This window comes from Apus apus, chromosome Z (assembly GCF_020740795.1).
Source record: "Apus apus isolate bApuApu2 chromosome Z, bApuApu2.pri.cur, whole genome shotgun sequence".
Taxonomy (NCBI): Eukaryota; Metazoa; Chordata; class Aves; order Apodiformes; family Apodidae; genus Apus; species Apus apus.
Window position 1 is genome coordinate 70,486,136 of NC_067312.1, and position 14,488 is coordinate 70,500,623.

Sequence of the window (14,488 nt, forward strand, 5' to 3'; positions counted from 1 at the left end):
AACACACACAACAGGTGCGAGATACATTCCAGGGAGTTTAAAGTGCATTTTGTGTTGTGTCTGACAGGGTGATGCATGATGAAGTGAGTGACACAGAAAACATCCGGAAGAATCTGGCCATAGAAAGAACAATAGTAGAAGGCTGTGATATATTGTTAGATACCAGCCAAACTTTCATACGCCAAGGTAAGACATTCTTCTTTAAAGCCATCTGTGTAATCATGAACAGAATTGCATTAAAACCAGCATCATTCATGTTGCCATCACTGGGCAGGTCACTTGCACTGGGGACAGCTAACATCCTCAGACTGTTGCATGGTCCGTGGAGGGCAAGTCACAAAATGTCCTGGTAACAACTAATTCTAGGTTGTAGTTGAAACCCATTTCTGTGTTATTTTCTTCAGGAACCATGAAAAGACCAGCACATGAATGCTAAAGCACCCATGGGATAGTACTCTACATTCTGCCTGGGCTGTGGTCTTTAAAGGGTTGGAAATTACCTACAGCTCCACAGTGACCCGGGTTGCCTGGCCAGTTAACACAGCAGTCTCAGCTAATACCAGCATTTGGGAATAAGTGCAGGAGAAACTCAAAGCTTTGGCAGTGGTAAAGTGATTACTATGAAAAAAAAGAGCTGCCAGTTAGTCCCATTTTTCTCAGAGCTTTGAAAACATCTCAAATTAATAGTATGGGCATAGATAAAATACCTGAGCATCTACGTCTGACAGTACCTGACTCACTTTACATCTTGAGAGGTGCATTTTTGGCCTCTAGTTGAAGTTCAGGATAGGTTTAGAAAGCACTTCTGCAAGGAGTAATGAAGAAAAGGTATCCTGTTTTGCCAGGAGTGTAGGACTACTTGTAATATATTAGCAAAACAAGAGGGGAGGGGCTCAACTGTATTCTTTTCTGCCTATTCTTGGTGGTTTTGAAAACTCTCTCTATTGAAATTAGTTATAGCAGGGGTGGAATTTGTTGTTTAGTTCCACAAAATGGAGATAAAGTAACTTTTCCATTTAAAATAAGCCTCACTTTTTACCAAGAACTGCAAACTGGTTGCAGTTCTTACTTGGTGAGGTTTACTTTAATGTGAAGTCAGCAAATGTAAAAGCTTCATGACTGAAGCTTGTTTTTCTCCCATTTATATAATAATTTACTTCTGGCTCTTTTAAAACAAGTCAGTGTGTTTGTATACAGTAACTAAAGGTAGGGTTTTATTTGGCTAAAACCTTCTTTGTGTCTGAAAAGCATTAAATGTATTTAGGAAAGTTTAGGAATATAATACAGGTGCACCCCTTCATGACACCTTTTCTAGATAGCCTCAGTTATTAAAGCCTTGTACACAGCTGGTAATTAACAGGCTTTCTGTACATTTTTAAATCCATGCAGGGGTATTTCTGTAGCCATATGCACAAACTATGAAATTTTCTGTAATAACTTCCAAGATTGTTTGTAAAACAGTCACTCCTAAATGGCTTGATTCGTCATCCAATATGTGCATTTCTTATAACTAAGATATTTCAGAAGTTATGAATATGGCTTTGGGAAGAAATATAAAGCTGTTGTGTTGAATCCACAGCTAAAAAATTACAGGGCTGTGATTATCCTGGATTGACTTTTACCATGCAATTTAAATAAATTTAAAAATATTTATTCAAGATGATGACAATATTTTGTATTTATATGTTTGTTGATTTTTTTCCTTTAAGATTGGCTGGTATAATTTTTTCTGTGTACCCAGTGTTTCATTAGTGAAAACTTACTCTTTTTTCTGAAGGAATCAGTCTGCAAGAGATTACTGTTTGAGTGTTAGACCCAGTTAAACCCATAGCCTAAGTAAGAGAAATTCAGATTTATTTCTGGGCATACAGTCAAAGGGCAGTGGACTCCTGTATGTTACACAAGGCTATATCACAGTTTATCTTTTGGAACATCCATTGCATGTGATTTTGTGCAGAAATCTGAATAGATCCAGCGAATTAATGCAGAGGCCATTTTCCTTTCACATCTGACAGTAGGGTCAGTTTGTCTGTGATGTTCTTCTCTCATTTCACTTTCTTTGTGTTAATTAGTGTAGACAGGAACAGGAAACTTATTTTCAAATTAAGAAATGGAGAGAGGTACCTTTACCTTTGGTCAAGCTTTTTCTGTGAAGGTTAGTTCATAGTGCCATATGAAGTGCCATAACATATGGCAAAATTGCTTTACTTTTCTAAGAGATTGATTCTGTCAGCTATGTAAGTTAACACTATAGGAACTATCTCTGGTAGTGCTTTGCCGTATAGATTGTGGATTCCCCTTCAGGTTTCTTGAGGTCTACTTTTCTGTCTCTTACTTAGGTACAGACTTTATTGTCTGGCACACTGTAAGGCATGGCAAACATTAAGGATCTTTTTCTTTAGGGGCAGAAAGACAGGGACTCTCAATCTGCAGTTTGACATTGGCTGACACGCAGACAATTGGACATCTTGAGGCCTTTCTCTGATCTTCCTGCCATCAGCTGCTATGAATTTACCTCTACTGATAAATATAGTTGGAGTTGGAAGGCACTTCTGGAAATTATCCAGTCCAGTCTCACCTGCTTTGAGCAACACCAGCTGGAGCAGGTTGCTCTGTGCCATGTCCAGTCAAATGCTTGTTTTCCAAGGTTAGAACTCCAGAGCCTCTCTGAATGAGCAACCTGTTACAGTGTTTTAGAATCCTTATGGTAAAATTAAAAGATCTCCAGAGTGAAGAAAACCAATTTTTAAATCAGGATGTTACATGTAGGCTAATTATTTTTTTTAATACAATCTTTGGTATTTCTTGGATTCAGCCAAGGCTAACAGAGTGACTATTCTGGCAGTAATGAAGTACTGTCTGTAAACTCCTGAGATTACACTGGTTGTCCAAACTATACTATTAATGAATGTTCTAAAATAAGCTTCACTTTCTCATTGCATCTGTGCATTGGCCAATGGTGACCATTTTTTTCCTTAAGAGGAAATCTGTAGTAGAATGCGTGGTGAGCAAATACCCAGTTTCATTAATCACAGAAACTTGATAGGAATGCAGGAGGTCCTTGCTTGATGTTAGCCATGCAGCACATCTAGGAGATGTGCTTCTCTCTGTAAATATAGAGTATCAAAGAAAGATAATGCAGTCTCTCTTCTCTGCATTTAAATATATATATATATAATTTTGTTTTACCTTACTAAATGATAACATTTCAGCTCCATTAACACTTCAGCCCATTTTAGCAGAACAGAGTATGGTGTTCCTGAAAGCATTCTAATGGAGGAAAAAAAGCTGTATCTGTAAGACTATCATATTTCTAGAGACTATAATTCTAAGGAGCAAAACAGAAATGAAACATACAGGTGGAGTATTGTTACCCTGATTGTGTAGAGAGAATTTCAGAAGAAAAATTACACTGAGAATTTTGTGATGGGGAGTTGTTTAGTTGTTTTTTTAGTTGGTTTTGGCCTCCAATAGGACCTTGGGAGCAGTCAGTGTAACATGGAAAAGTGGATATTATCTCCTTCCTGTCTTTCACACTTGAGGCAAGTAGGCTTTTTCTTAGTGAAAATGTACAAAAGGGAAAATGCACACAAACTAAGCAGTATTTATGGCTTTTAGTCAGAATTTAAATGAACCTAAAAAATGTTCCTGACCTTTGCAAATTTGCATTGTTTTGTTGCAGTGACACAAGTCACATTGTACATATGTAATTTAAATGTGAATTATCTATCAAAGATCTCTGTTGAAGATTTACTGGTGTGTGTTTTGGTATATCAGATATTATAAGTTTCATATATATTAATAACTTAAGGCTAATTATATCTATCTAGAGGAAGCTAAGCATAGGGCATGTAGACAAACAGTAGCTTTCTCAGTTAGCTTAATTTCTGTGTTTGTTAGTTTAAGCTTGTGTTTATGAAGTTTGAACAAGATATTTTTTTTACAATGCAGAGTAAGAATTACTCATCTAATATTTCATGGATAATTTCTTTTGAGCTTGCATTGTGTCAAGACAGTTCCACTAATCTGGGCTTTGATATAGCTATGCTAGACCAAGATCTTGTTGCCTTTGAAAGAAGTGGGCCAATATCCATCCCCTTGTATTTGTTCTGCTGCTGTTGCTTTCTTTGTGTCACACAGGGAGGCATATCAGGGAGTTAAGTCAGCTACTTCTTTGTAGCATTGTTTTCCTGCTGGTCTAGTTCAATTAGCTAATTGTGGGAATAAGATGAGAGCCAGTGTAAGGGTAATAGTGAGGACAGATGTGTGGGCATGAGATTTGGAAGGCTCTTGGCTGCCCTTTGTGGTAACAGCAAGTTGTATCAAAAATCCTGCCCTTAGATTTATAGCAGAATTGCACTTCACCACCAAATTTTTCTCTAGATCCAAATTTGGAAGTGATACACATGGTCGTATCAATCTGGAAAAGTTGGTCAGAGACTGGTTTTGAGGTATGAAACATGAGAGAAGGAAAGCTGTCCCCAGTCTGGAATTCTGCAGAGCACAAATTCAGATTTATGTCACCAGGTTCGATTTAGTTCAGAAGCATTTTGCTGGTAACACATTTTGGATGAGCTGTGTAGCACTGAAAATTATGCAGTATAGGATATGAAGAAGAAATGTGCTTCATATCCATCTTTTATGCACACAGGCACACACACAGACTCTTTTCCCTCAAAATGTTTCTTTTAATCCTCTTTGGCTTGTAACTATCATATCTTTAGCAAGTCTAGCAGCTGTCAAAAGTGCAGTTTGTTGTTCCATCTTCATTTTCTGATCACTTTGCTGTTGGTGTGTTTAAATGGCATGAGAATTTGTCCAAGATCTGATTCTGCCGTGTATGTAAGGATTAGTCTAGAATGTACTTCTTGAGCCTATTTATTGCAGAAAACAAAGTGAACTTGTTCAAAACAGGATCATCGACTTGTGCTTAAAGCAGCTGCTTTATATTGATACTTCCTATAATTAAAATTTGCATTAATTAATATAAAATATTCAAAGCATTCACACTTTAAACACTCCCTACTAAATATTACTGCAGTACAGTAAATTTTGCATCTTTATTATCAGGTTCCCTTATTCAAGTCCCTTCAGTTGAGAGGGGAAAGCTTAGTAAAGTTCGTCTGGGATCACTGTCTCTGAAGAAAGAAGGAGAAAGGCAGTGCTTCTTATTTACTAAACATTTTTTAATTTGTACAAGAAGTTCAGGAGGAAAACTGCATCTTCTTAAGGTATCGACTTTTCATTATGACTTGATTTATAAAATGAAAACACAGCTGCAGTGAAATTTTTATATTTTATTATTTTATGGCTTTAACCTGAAACTTGCATGTGTTGTTACAAGCAGAACCAAGGTGATGAACAGTAGTTAACTGCTTTATCTTTCCATTTCTAATAATAGAATTCAGTCAAAGTTCTTACTAATGATATATTTTTGGTAGAACCATAGAATTCTCGTAAGCTGTGGGTCAGAAACAAGACACCAGTTTGTCTATTTGTATAAGCTAGCACTGAATTTAAGTCAGTTTTCAGCACATAAATCAGTCAGTACAAGTGGAATTACCAAAGAATAATTTCCAGACCTCTAATAAAATTAATTTTAAAAGCCCATCTTTTTTTTCTTAACAGCACATTCTTTTAAACTGAAAGCTGTTCTAAGAGCATTCTAGTTATATTTGTTGAGAATCGGGCTTTTGTGTTCACTTTTGAATAAAGAGATGTTGGTAGTTTACAGAGTGGATTATTTTGGATAGAGTATAATTTTACGAAGCCATTTCTGTGAGGTTCATGCGCTTTCTCACTTTCCTCCTCTTAAGTAGTTTATTTTGCAAAGTAAATAAAGTATAATTGAACCTTAAAAAAATCTTGTATGTATTTGATTGAAACTCAGAAGGAGAATAAATTCTAGTTACCTTTTTTGAAGCTTGTGAACAAGTCCATATGTGAGATAAATTATAGCATGAAAGAAATCTTGTACTTCGAGTATATTACCAATTTGTTTTAATCTGTCTGGTTCAGTTCTTGAGAAAAAATGTGTATAATGAAATTAATGTATCTTCCTAAGAGCTCTGAGTAAAGTGAGATCTTAAGAGTAAGATATACCAAAGTTTAAAAAGAACTGTAACAACAAACGGGAACAAATGTCAAAAATTGTGAAAATTGTGCTTTGTTTTCACAGACAGGAGGTGTTCTGTCTTTGATAGAGTGCACCCTGATTGAAGAGACAGATGCGAGCGATGACGACTGTAAGTTAAATTCACCATTTTGTAGTAATTACAGTTTCTAGTTTCTTAAAATTGGTATCCTTTGTTTATTTTTCATAAAAGCAAGTTCATATGTTCTCTGCTTTCATAAAACCAGAGGGATACAGTGTTAAACTGATTCAGTAAAACAAAGGTTTTAATAATGGGCCTGCTGGCTTGGGTGAGGGTTTTTGTTACTTTTGTTCTTGTTGTCGACATCCTACATAAGATTTTCGAGTAAACTGGCTGAAGGACTGTGACAAATTATTTGCTGACTTTTGTCAGAGGATCTCAGAAAGTAAAAAGTACACCTTAAAAGAAGAGGCAGATAATTTGGTTTCTTCAATACATGGGGGTTGAGTGAGTTGGCAGAATTAGTGGAATGTTTTTGTCTTGGACTCCTTACAAATTCTGACTGTAAGCTTGTTAAAATGAAAAAACAAAACACATTCTCAAGATGATTTTATTGTTACTCATTTTGGCTGCTATCTTGCAGTTTAAGGATAGTTTTAGCACGTGAATTGTGAACGTAATTTCATTAGTTTTAGTGATAGTTCTAGTATGCTGAGAGTATATCAGTGCAGAAGTGTTAGAAGGACTTCAGCCTTATTTGGTTTTCTTAAAACATGATTTATAGCAACCCCTACTATTGCATGTTTGCAACTTTTAAAAAATGTGTTATACGTGAAAAAATAAATTGGTTTTGGATCCCCAATTGGATTTTCTCTTTGGCAGAGAAAAGTTTCAAATTAACTTCCATTTTAAATAAAACCCTTGTTTTCTTTGTCTTATAGTCTGAAGTCTCACAATTTTACTTTTATTTCCTCTCTGGCTGTAAAGCAAAAGGTTCTGGACAAGTGTTTGGACACCTGGATTTCAAGCTTGTGGTTGAACCAACAGATGCTCCTTCTTTTACTGTTGTCCTTTTAGCCCCATCAAGACAGGAGAAAGCTGCATGGACAAGTGATATAAGTCAGGTAGCTTAATGCATTCTTTACCTTGTTTGTATTGAAATCTTAATTTATTCTGCATTTCTGACAACTGATTCAGAAGAGGGTGTTGATTTCTTGAGGGCTGATTAACTGTGATTTATATGAAAATACGTTAGCGTTACTTGTTTTCCTCAAAATTCTGTCTTTGCATTTGAGTCATCAGAAGAACATGTTTCTCAGTGAGACAGATGGAAAATAAAAGCCAAACTTATCAGGTGATAAGCATAATACTAATGATAGCAATTTTTTGTCTGAGAGCCTATCTAGATACATATTTTGACTTCAAGAGGATAGTACTGGTTTGTTCATAACCTTCATACAGATCAAAAAAAACCTGAGAGTCCTGAGTGTGAAAATTATACCATATCATATCAACAATCATATCTCATTAAGTGAAGAAGTGAAAGAAGCTCCATTTTCCACCAAAAAGAGTAACAACAAACCTTTATAAATAATTACTAAGCATTCTGACTGTGTGGAGGAGCTGTCTTTATTGTGAATGAAGAACAATAGTGTTTTAAAATACTTCAGTGTCAGGGAAAACATAGGGGTTTGGTTTGGGTATTTTTGTTGTTTCTTTTTTTTTGTTTGTGGGTTTTTTTGGTAGTTATTTTGTCTAAAAACATGGTAGACAAACTTCTATCATAAAACATTTGGGGGAAAAGTTGAATGCACAGAGAAAAATCTGAACTTTCAGCTAACCAGATCTGAGGTAAGGCTATTGCTGTTTTGTTTATAGATGCAACCAACAAGTACATAGATCTCTCATAGTTCTGACTTTGTGTCCCATCCTGTATTACTTTCAAGAGAAACAGTTGATTAGACAAGTATCAGTTTGGAATTTGACAGATTTCTAAAAATGCTACTGTTTCTGGCAGCATCTGGAGATGATTTATCATCAGAATCAGTAGAAGTTGCATTTAAAAAGTGTTCTGAATTACTATCTTCTGCACTAACCTTTTTGAAAGAACAAAACTATAAAGATAAAAATCTCAAAATTTGGTGTGAGCTGTGGCTCAGTGCATACAGATCTTACAGACAGACATGGCTGGAGAATTTTTTACACAGTAGATTTTCAGTGAATTATGTTATTCCATTGATATGTAAAAATACTGGAATTATGTGCTGGGGAGGAAGGATCACTTAAGAACTGGCCTGGAACGTGGGACACCCAGGAATAAGTCCATCCTTAGCCTAAATGATTAGAAATTTAAATTCTGAAGTCATCTGCAGTCCATGTAGACTAGAGATCAGAGTATGAGTGTGTCTCTGAAGGTCAGTTCTTCTCCTCCAAACGACTCCAGCTCCAAGCTGTGGTGTGAGGGGAGGAGCTGAAAAGCTCCACAACTGGGAGCCATGTCTCTGCGAAGCTTGGAAGGGTCTGAGCAAGGCAGAGGTAAACATGACTGGCTGCACACTGCTGGCCAAAGTGTCAGCCAGACTGATGGGGACACAGAGAGAAGGGTTTCTCCCTTCATCCCTCTTTGAGGAAGAGGACACCTCCCAGCTTTTGAAGATGGGTATTCTGAAGAGATACAGGGCCAACCATTAACAGAAGCCGATGAGTGAAAGGCTGAGAAAACAGATCTGTTGGCACTAAGATGCTGAAAAAGCCTCTCCAGCATTACAAAGGAAGGGAGGCACGAGATGCTGAGGGGATAAGCAGCATCTTAAGAGGAAGAAAAGAGTGAGAAGGGGCACAAGATACTGTGCAGGCTGCACAGACATTTGGGGCACTAATTGGTACTGTTGTATACAAATAGGAACCGAGGCAGCTGACTTACTGCTTACTTTACATCTGGAGAAAGAGAAAAGTAGTGCAAGAAACATGACACCCATCTTCTGCTGGAGAGAGAAAGTTTGGGGTGAAATGTGGATAATGCATGGGAACTAGTAAGCCATTGTGGTTACTGATCTCTGAAAATCAAATTGTGTTTCTGAGTGAGTCTATTGCCAGCAGAAACTTTACTAAAAAAACCACTAAGTTGCCTGCCCAGAAGCATTTTTAGCTTTCTAAACCTGGCTACAACCCTCAAGGAGAACATAGGAACTATGCTGTCAAAAAAGGCATGTAAAAATACATTTTTTTTAGTCAATACATGTTCTCCTGTGTTTGCAAGTAAAAAAAGTATATGTGTAGTTGCTGTTCACTCACAGCATTAGTCTTGCTGTCCAGAATTCTGCATCTTATTAAATTACATGTGCTTATAAGTTATGTTGGTCTATATATTCCTTGTGAAGCTTCTTGAGTTTGTATTCCTTTCATACAAACCATACACTTCTTACGAAAAGTGCATGGATCTTGTTGGTGCTGAAGAGGCCTCCCTTCTTTTAGTTTGAGCTCGTTCTCCTTCAGCACTAGATCCCCATTACACTCGTTCCTTAGCTAGAATTATAGTATCTGTCAGGGAGGAGATAAATGCTAGGCCTATGCAGACTGAGGATAAAAGTGCTGAATTACCTCAGGCAGTTTTATGACTGGGACTAAGGGCTTCTTTCCAACATTTTAAATTCACATGGGGGAAATTATGTGTTTTTATTAGATGTGTTTTTCTCAGTGCTTTTAGGTAATTATTTCATGAAATTATAATGTGAATTGTTACAACTTAGCTTTTCAAATAATCTTAAATACCTGATTTAAACCACAGATCATATTTTAAATGTATAACTACGTAGATGTATTTAAACTTGAAAAACCTCTGATTATCTTGTTTGACCAAACTAACATCAATCATTGTTTTGCTAAGAGTTGGCCCAAAGCCAGCAGACTATTTTTATCCTTGAAGTCTAGGTTAACATATATGATAATTTTGGAAACTTCTTTTGATTCATGTGAAGAAATAGTTTTCCATATGTGTGTCTACTTGCTGAATAAAACTACAAACTAGTATAAAGACATGAGTTCTGCAATGTGAGTGCCAGGTACTTGTTGCAGACCTTAGGGGCTTGATCCCCTGGCAAACTCTCTGCTGGCCTCCAAGAGCAGAGCTGGTGGTGCTGTGTTGCCTTACCTACATAAAAGTATAAATGAGAAGATAATGGTGTACAAATGGCTTCAAGCTACCCTGTGCACTGCCAGCACTGCTTGGAGACTTGAAGAGCAGCTTTCGCAACACTAGTTCATAAACTTCTACTGGCCACAGGACAGCCTGTAATTTCTAAAGCAGTATGTCTTGCAACCATACCCTTGAAGTGTCTTTCCAGCTTCTAATAAGCTAGCCCAAAACATCTGAGCAATCTGCTCTAGTGGGAGGTGTCCCTGCCCATTCAGGGGGATTGGAACTAGATGATCTTTAAGGTCTCTTCCAACTCAAACCATTCTATGATTCTGTGGTCTATACAAATGTTTGCAAAGAGCTCCTTGGGCAGCATCTTCGTAGCTGTGTTTCCCAGTAGCAGCGCTGCTTTAATTTGTTTTTACAAGTATGTTTCTATAAACTGCTTCTGTTTCTTTTGGGTCTTTTTGAAAAGTGTGAAGGTTAGGGTATTAGTGTATCTGTCTGTGTATAAAGTATTCTAACTTTCTTGCAGTATTGATTTTTCAAGCTTAACACTCATTCAGGAGATGCTAGAGATACTTAATTTTCTTCAGTTTCAAAGGAACTTCGAAGGAAATTTCACTTCCAAATGAAAATACTTAATCGTGTGGAAAAAAAGGTGTTGAAAAGTGTGGAAGTTAGTCCCCTTAGCTTACGTTTTGATTTTAACAGTTTTCAATGTTTATTTTCACAGTGCATTGACAATATAAGGTGCAATGGTTTAATGACCATAGTATTTGAAGAAAACTCTAAAGTCACAGTGCCACATATGATCAAGTAAGTGCAGCAATTTTTTCACAGTGAACAAAATTGCTTGTTTGGATTTTTCTGTGGTTATTTTGTTTGTTTGTTTATTTTTTGTGGTTTGTTTTGTTTTTAATAAAAAAAAAGAAGAAATGCTTATGTGAGAAAAAAAACATTTGTTTTTCTCAATTTTTATTGGATGCAATTAATTCTACATCCCAACACATACCTTTTCAAATTTCCTTCTGGAAGTGTTCAAGGTCAGCTTGGATGGGGCTTTAAACAAACTGTTCTAGTGGGAGGTGTCCCTGCCCACGGGAGAGGGTTTAAAGCTGGATGGTCTTGGAGGTCCCTTCCAACCCAAACCATTCTATGATTCTATCATTCTAAATGGTAGGGATGACTTAAAGTGGTAAAGCCTCAATACAGTATTGGACTGTATAGGATCACAGCTCAGATTTCTCTATTATTTGTGAAGCTGCCTTCAGTTGTACTTCAGATTAATAATTTCACTCTCTGTTAGCTTTTATCTGGCTTACCACTCAGAATTTTATTCAATATGTTTTAAAATGTCTTCAGAATGTAGGTGACTGAAGAAAGGTATTATTTTCCAAGGTATTTTGTTGTGTTAGCCAAATTTTCTCCTCTCTTTGTTTCCTTATTTCTGACAAAAAGTTATTTTATCAAAAAATTGCAATTTACCATATCAAGGTAACATAAATATTCATAAATCTGCTTCCTTCACCTTTGTATTCTTTCAGTCTTTTATTGTTATAAGTAATTTTTAGATGTAGGACAGCAATTTTCAGTACATGATTCCAAATTTCTTACTCTTGGATACTCTACCTCTTGGATACTCAGAAGCTCAATATTTACATAAGCCTTACCTACTATTATCCAATATAAATATTAAGAAATAGAACACAAGGATAGAAATATAAGTATCTGCTTTCTTACTGTTATCTGTCACTGGGCCATTTCTCTCTCTTGGATGTACTCTGTACATGAAGGTTTCTTAAATACCCCTTTTGTGGTATTTGCCTCTCTTTGTGTATGTTTAGAAATGAAGAAGAGGTAACATCTCGGGATACACTGTTAGGGTACATACCTTTGATCCCTGGGAAGAAGGTGTTTTATTGTCTTCAGTTTTATTCGAGGAACTCTCCAGTGTGTAAACACTTCTGTTACCTGTTGGATGTTAAAAACACATTCACCCCTTTTCAATCTGTAGAGTACACAAGGTCTTAATCCCAATGTCAAGAGAAAGAAATCTTAATTCTAAAAAGCTTACAGGATCTGGACAACAGACACAAGCTTGGTGTTCTCCTTCTGCAGTTTTACTCACCTGGTTTTTAGCACATGTTGTCTTTTAGTGTAAGATGTCTTTGGATGAAATAAAAAAAAAAAATTGCCACTTTTCTGAGGACGCAACTTTTTTAAAAAATGGGTTTTTTTGTTGTTTCTTTTATGTAATGAAGTGTAGAAGTGTGTGGAATAACTTAATGCTGTATCCTAAGAAAATCCAGTCACTTTTAATAGATCAGGTAGTATTGAAAGATGCTTTACTTAGTATCCATGTCATTTTTTTTAGAAACTTAAGTCTTCAACTAGATAAAATCAAGCAAAACTGAATTTGGAAAAAACCCATCATGAGAAAAAAAAATTGTGTAAATGGTTGATTTTTTTTAAATGTCCAAACAAAAGATAGTCCATTGTTTCCACTGAAACAAAACCTCTCCATGGTTTTTGCTTCAAACTTTGAGATGTTTCATACTCTTGCCCTTTTAGTATTATTTTTTTGAAATAAAAGTAATTCTTGGAGCCTGAGGGCAGGTGTTATCTTAGAGGTGAGCCTTAGTCTTAGCTAAGGGGTTAATTTTGCTGTCTTCTGGTGGGGTCCAATAGTTCATTTTAGATAAAGCTAGATCCCAGCAGAAAAAAAAATGGCAATCAGTCCACTGTTTTTCTCATGCTAGCTTCTAGTAATACTGGACTACAGGCCACAACAGCCTGAAAGAGAAACGAGGGAACAGTTCTGTTACATTTCAGGAATTTAAGCATCAGTAAAGATTTCTTAGACTTTGAAATTTAAGCTAATGATTTGCAAATAAAAAATACCAGCGACAAAACAATTCCCTTAGCTGTGTCACGGTGTATAACTGAGTGGACACAGGGATCACCAGAGATGAAGAGTTTTCCTGTGTTGATGAAGTACAAGAACGTGTATCTATTTGCTGCTTCCATGTTATCAGGAGCAGCTGATGCGATGCCACTACTGCCCCGTCATAACTCTTCCTACTTTGATAAAATGTTCCTAACTTAATTTCTGTGTAGGTCTGATGCTCGTCTCCACAGGGATGACATTGACATCTGCTTCAGCAAAACACTGAATTCCTGCAAAGTACCCCAGATCCGCTACGCGAGCGTGGAGCGCCTTCTGGAGCGGCTGACAGACCTGCGGTTCCTGAGCATTGATTTCCTGAACACTTTCCTCCACACCTACCGCATATTTACCACAGCAGCTGTTGTCCTGGAAAAGCTTTCGGACATATACAGACGGCCCTTCACTTCCATTCCTGTCAGGTGAGCTTTTTTGCCCTTCTATCATAGGCTTCTTACGGAATTGGCGTGGCATTGTTTGTTGTTACGTTGGGGTTTCTTTTTAACCGTGGTTTTTCTGTTACATAAATAATCTAAGAAGAAAGTTCTTCCTTTGTTAAGGGGACGTAAGTTTTTACATAAGTCTGCCTTAACTTTCTGGCCAGCCTTTGGGGACTAAGTGTCACGTGGATTATGCAGTGCCACACAGCTTCACGCAATGTACCTTTGTCAGTGTTTTCATTTAAATCTGTTCAGCATTTGTTGTCACCTGTTGCTTTTTTTGTTTCTTACTCTCAGGTCTTTGGAGTTATTCTTTGCTACCAGTCAAAACAACAGAGGAGAGTACCTGGTTGATGGGAAGTCACCACATCTCTGTCGCAAGTTTTCTTCTCCTCCTCCGCTGTCTCTCTCCAGAACTTCCTCACCTGTCAGAACCCGAAAACTGTCGTTGACCTCACCACTGAATTCAAGGATCGGTGCCCTTGACCTCTCTGCTTCTTCTGTGGCAAGCAGTCCTACCTCGTCCTACAGCCCAGCCACCTCCCCCCCGCCAACAGGTAGCAAAGTACCACTGGACCTTAGCAAAGGGCCCTCCTCTCCTGAGCAAAGCCCTGGCACCATAGAGGACAGCTTGGAGAACCCTCGCGTTGATCTCTGTAACAAGCTGAGGAGAAGCATTCGAAGAGGTACTACAGATCCACAGAATACTGAGTGTTACTTTTGATAAATAGGGAAGTCTTTAAGGCAGGTTTGACGTTTATCAGATTACTGCTGGGAAGTTGGTCCTCAAGTGGAGAATCCCTTTCCTCGGCCAGTTGGCCGCCCTTCTTTTGATGCAGTGCAGGACACAGTTGTCTCTCTGGGCTAAAGC

The 14,488-nt window shown here is 37.3% G+C and overlaps 1 protein-coding gene across 3 annotated transcripts in view; it reads left to right on the forward strand.

Annotated features, from left to right (window-relative positions):
* RASGRF2 (Ras protein specific guanine nucleotide releasing factor 2) overlaps positions 1-14,488 on the forward strand; it is a 131,537-nt gene that overhangs the window by 59,759 nt on the left and 57,290 nt on the right. For all 3 annotated transcript variants that reach the window (XR_007891862.1, XM_051643333.1, XM_051643334.1), the window contains exons 9-15: positions 68-186; positions 5,071-5,231; positions 6,179-6,245; positions 7,083-7,219; positions 10,967-11,049; positions 13,351-13,599; positions 13,915-14,303. Coding sequence is in view for 2 of the 3 variants with exons in the window: in XM_051643333.1 (XP_051499293.1) it covers positions 68-186; positions 5,071-5,231; positions 6,179-6,245; positions 7,083-7,219; positions 10,967-11,049; positions 13,351-13,599; positions 13,915-14,303 (1,205 nt within the window). In the remaining variant the exon portion in view is untranslated. The remainder of the gene's footprint in view (positions 1-67; positions 187-5,070; positions 5,232-6,178; positions 6,246-7,082; positions 7,220-10,966; positions 11,050-13,350; positions 13,600-13,914; positions 14,304-14,488) is intronic.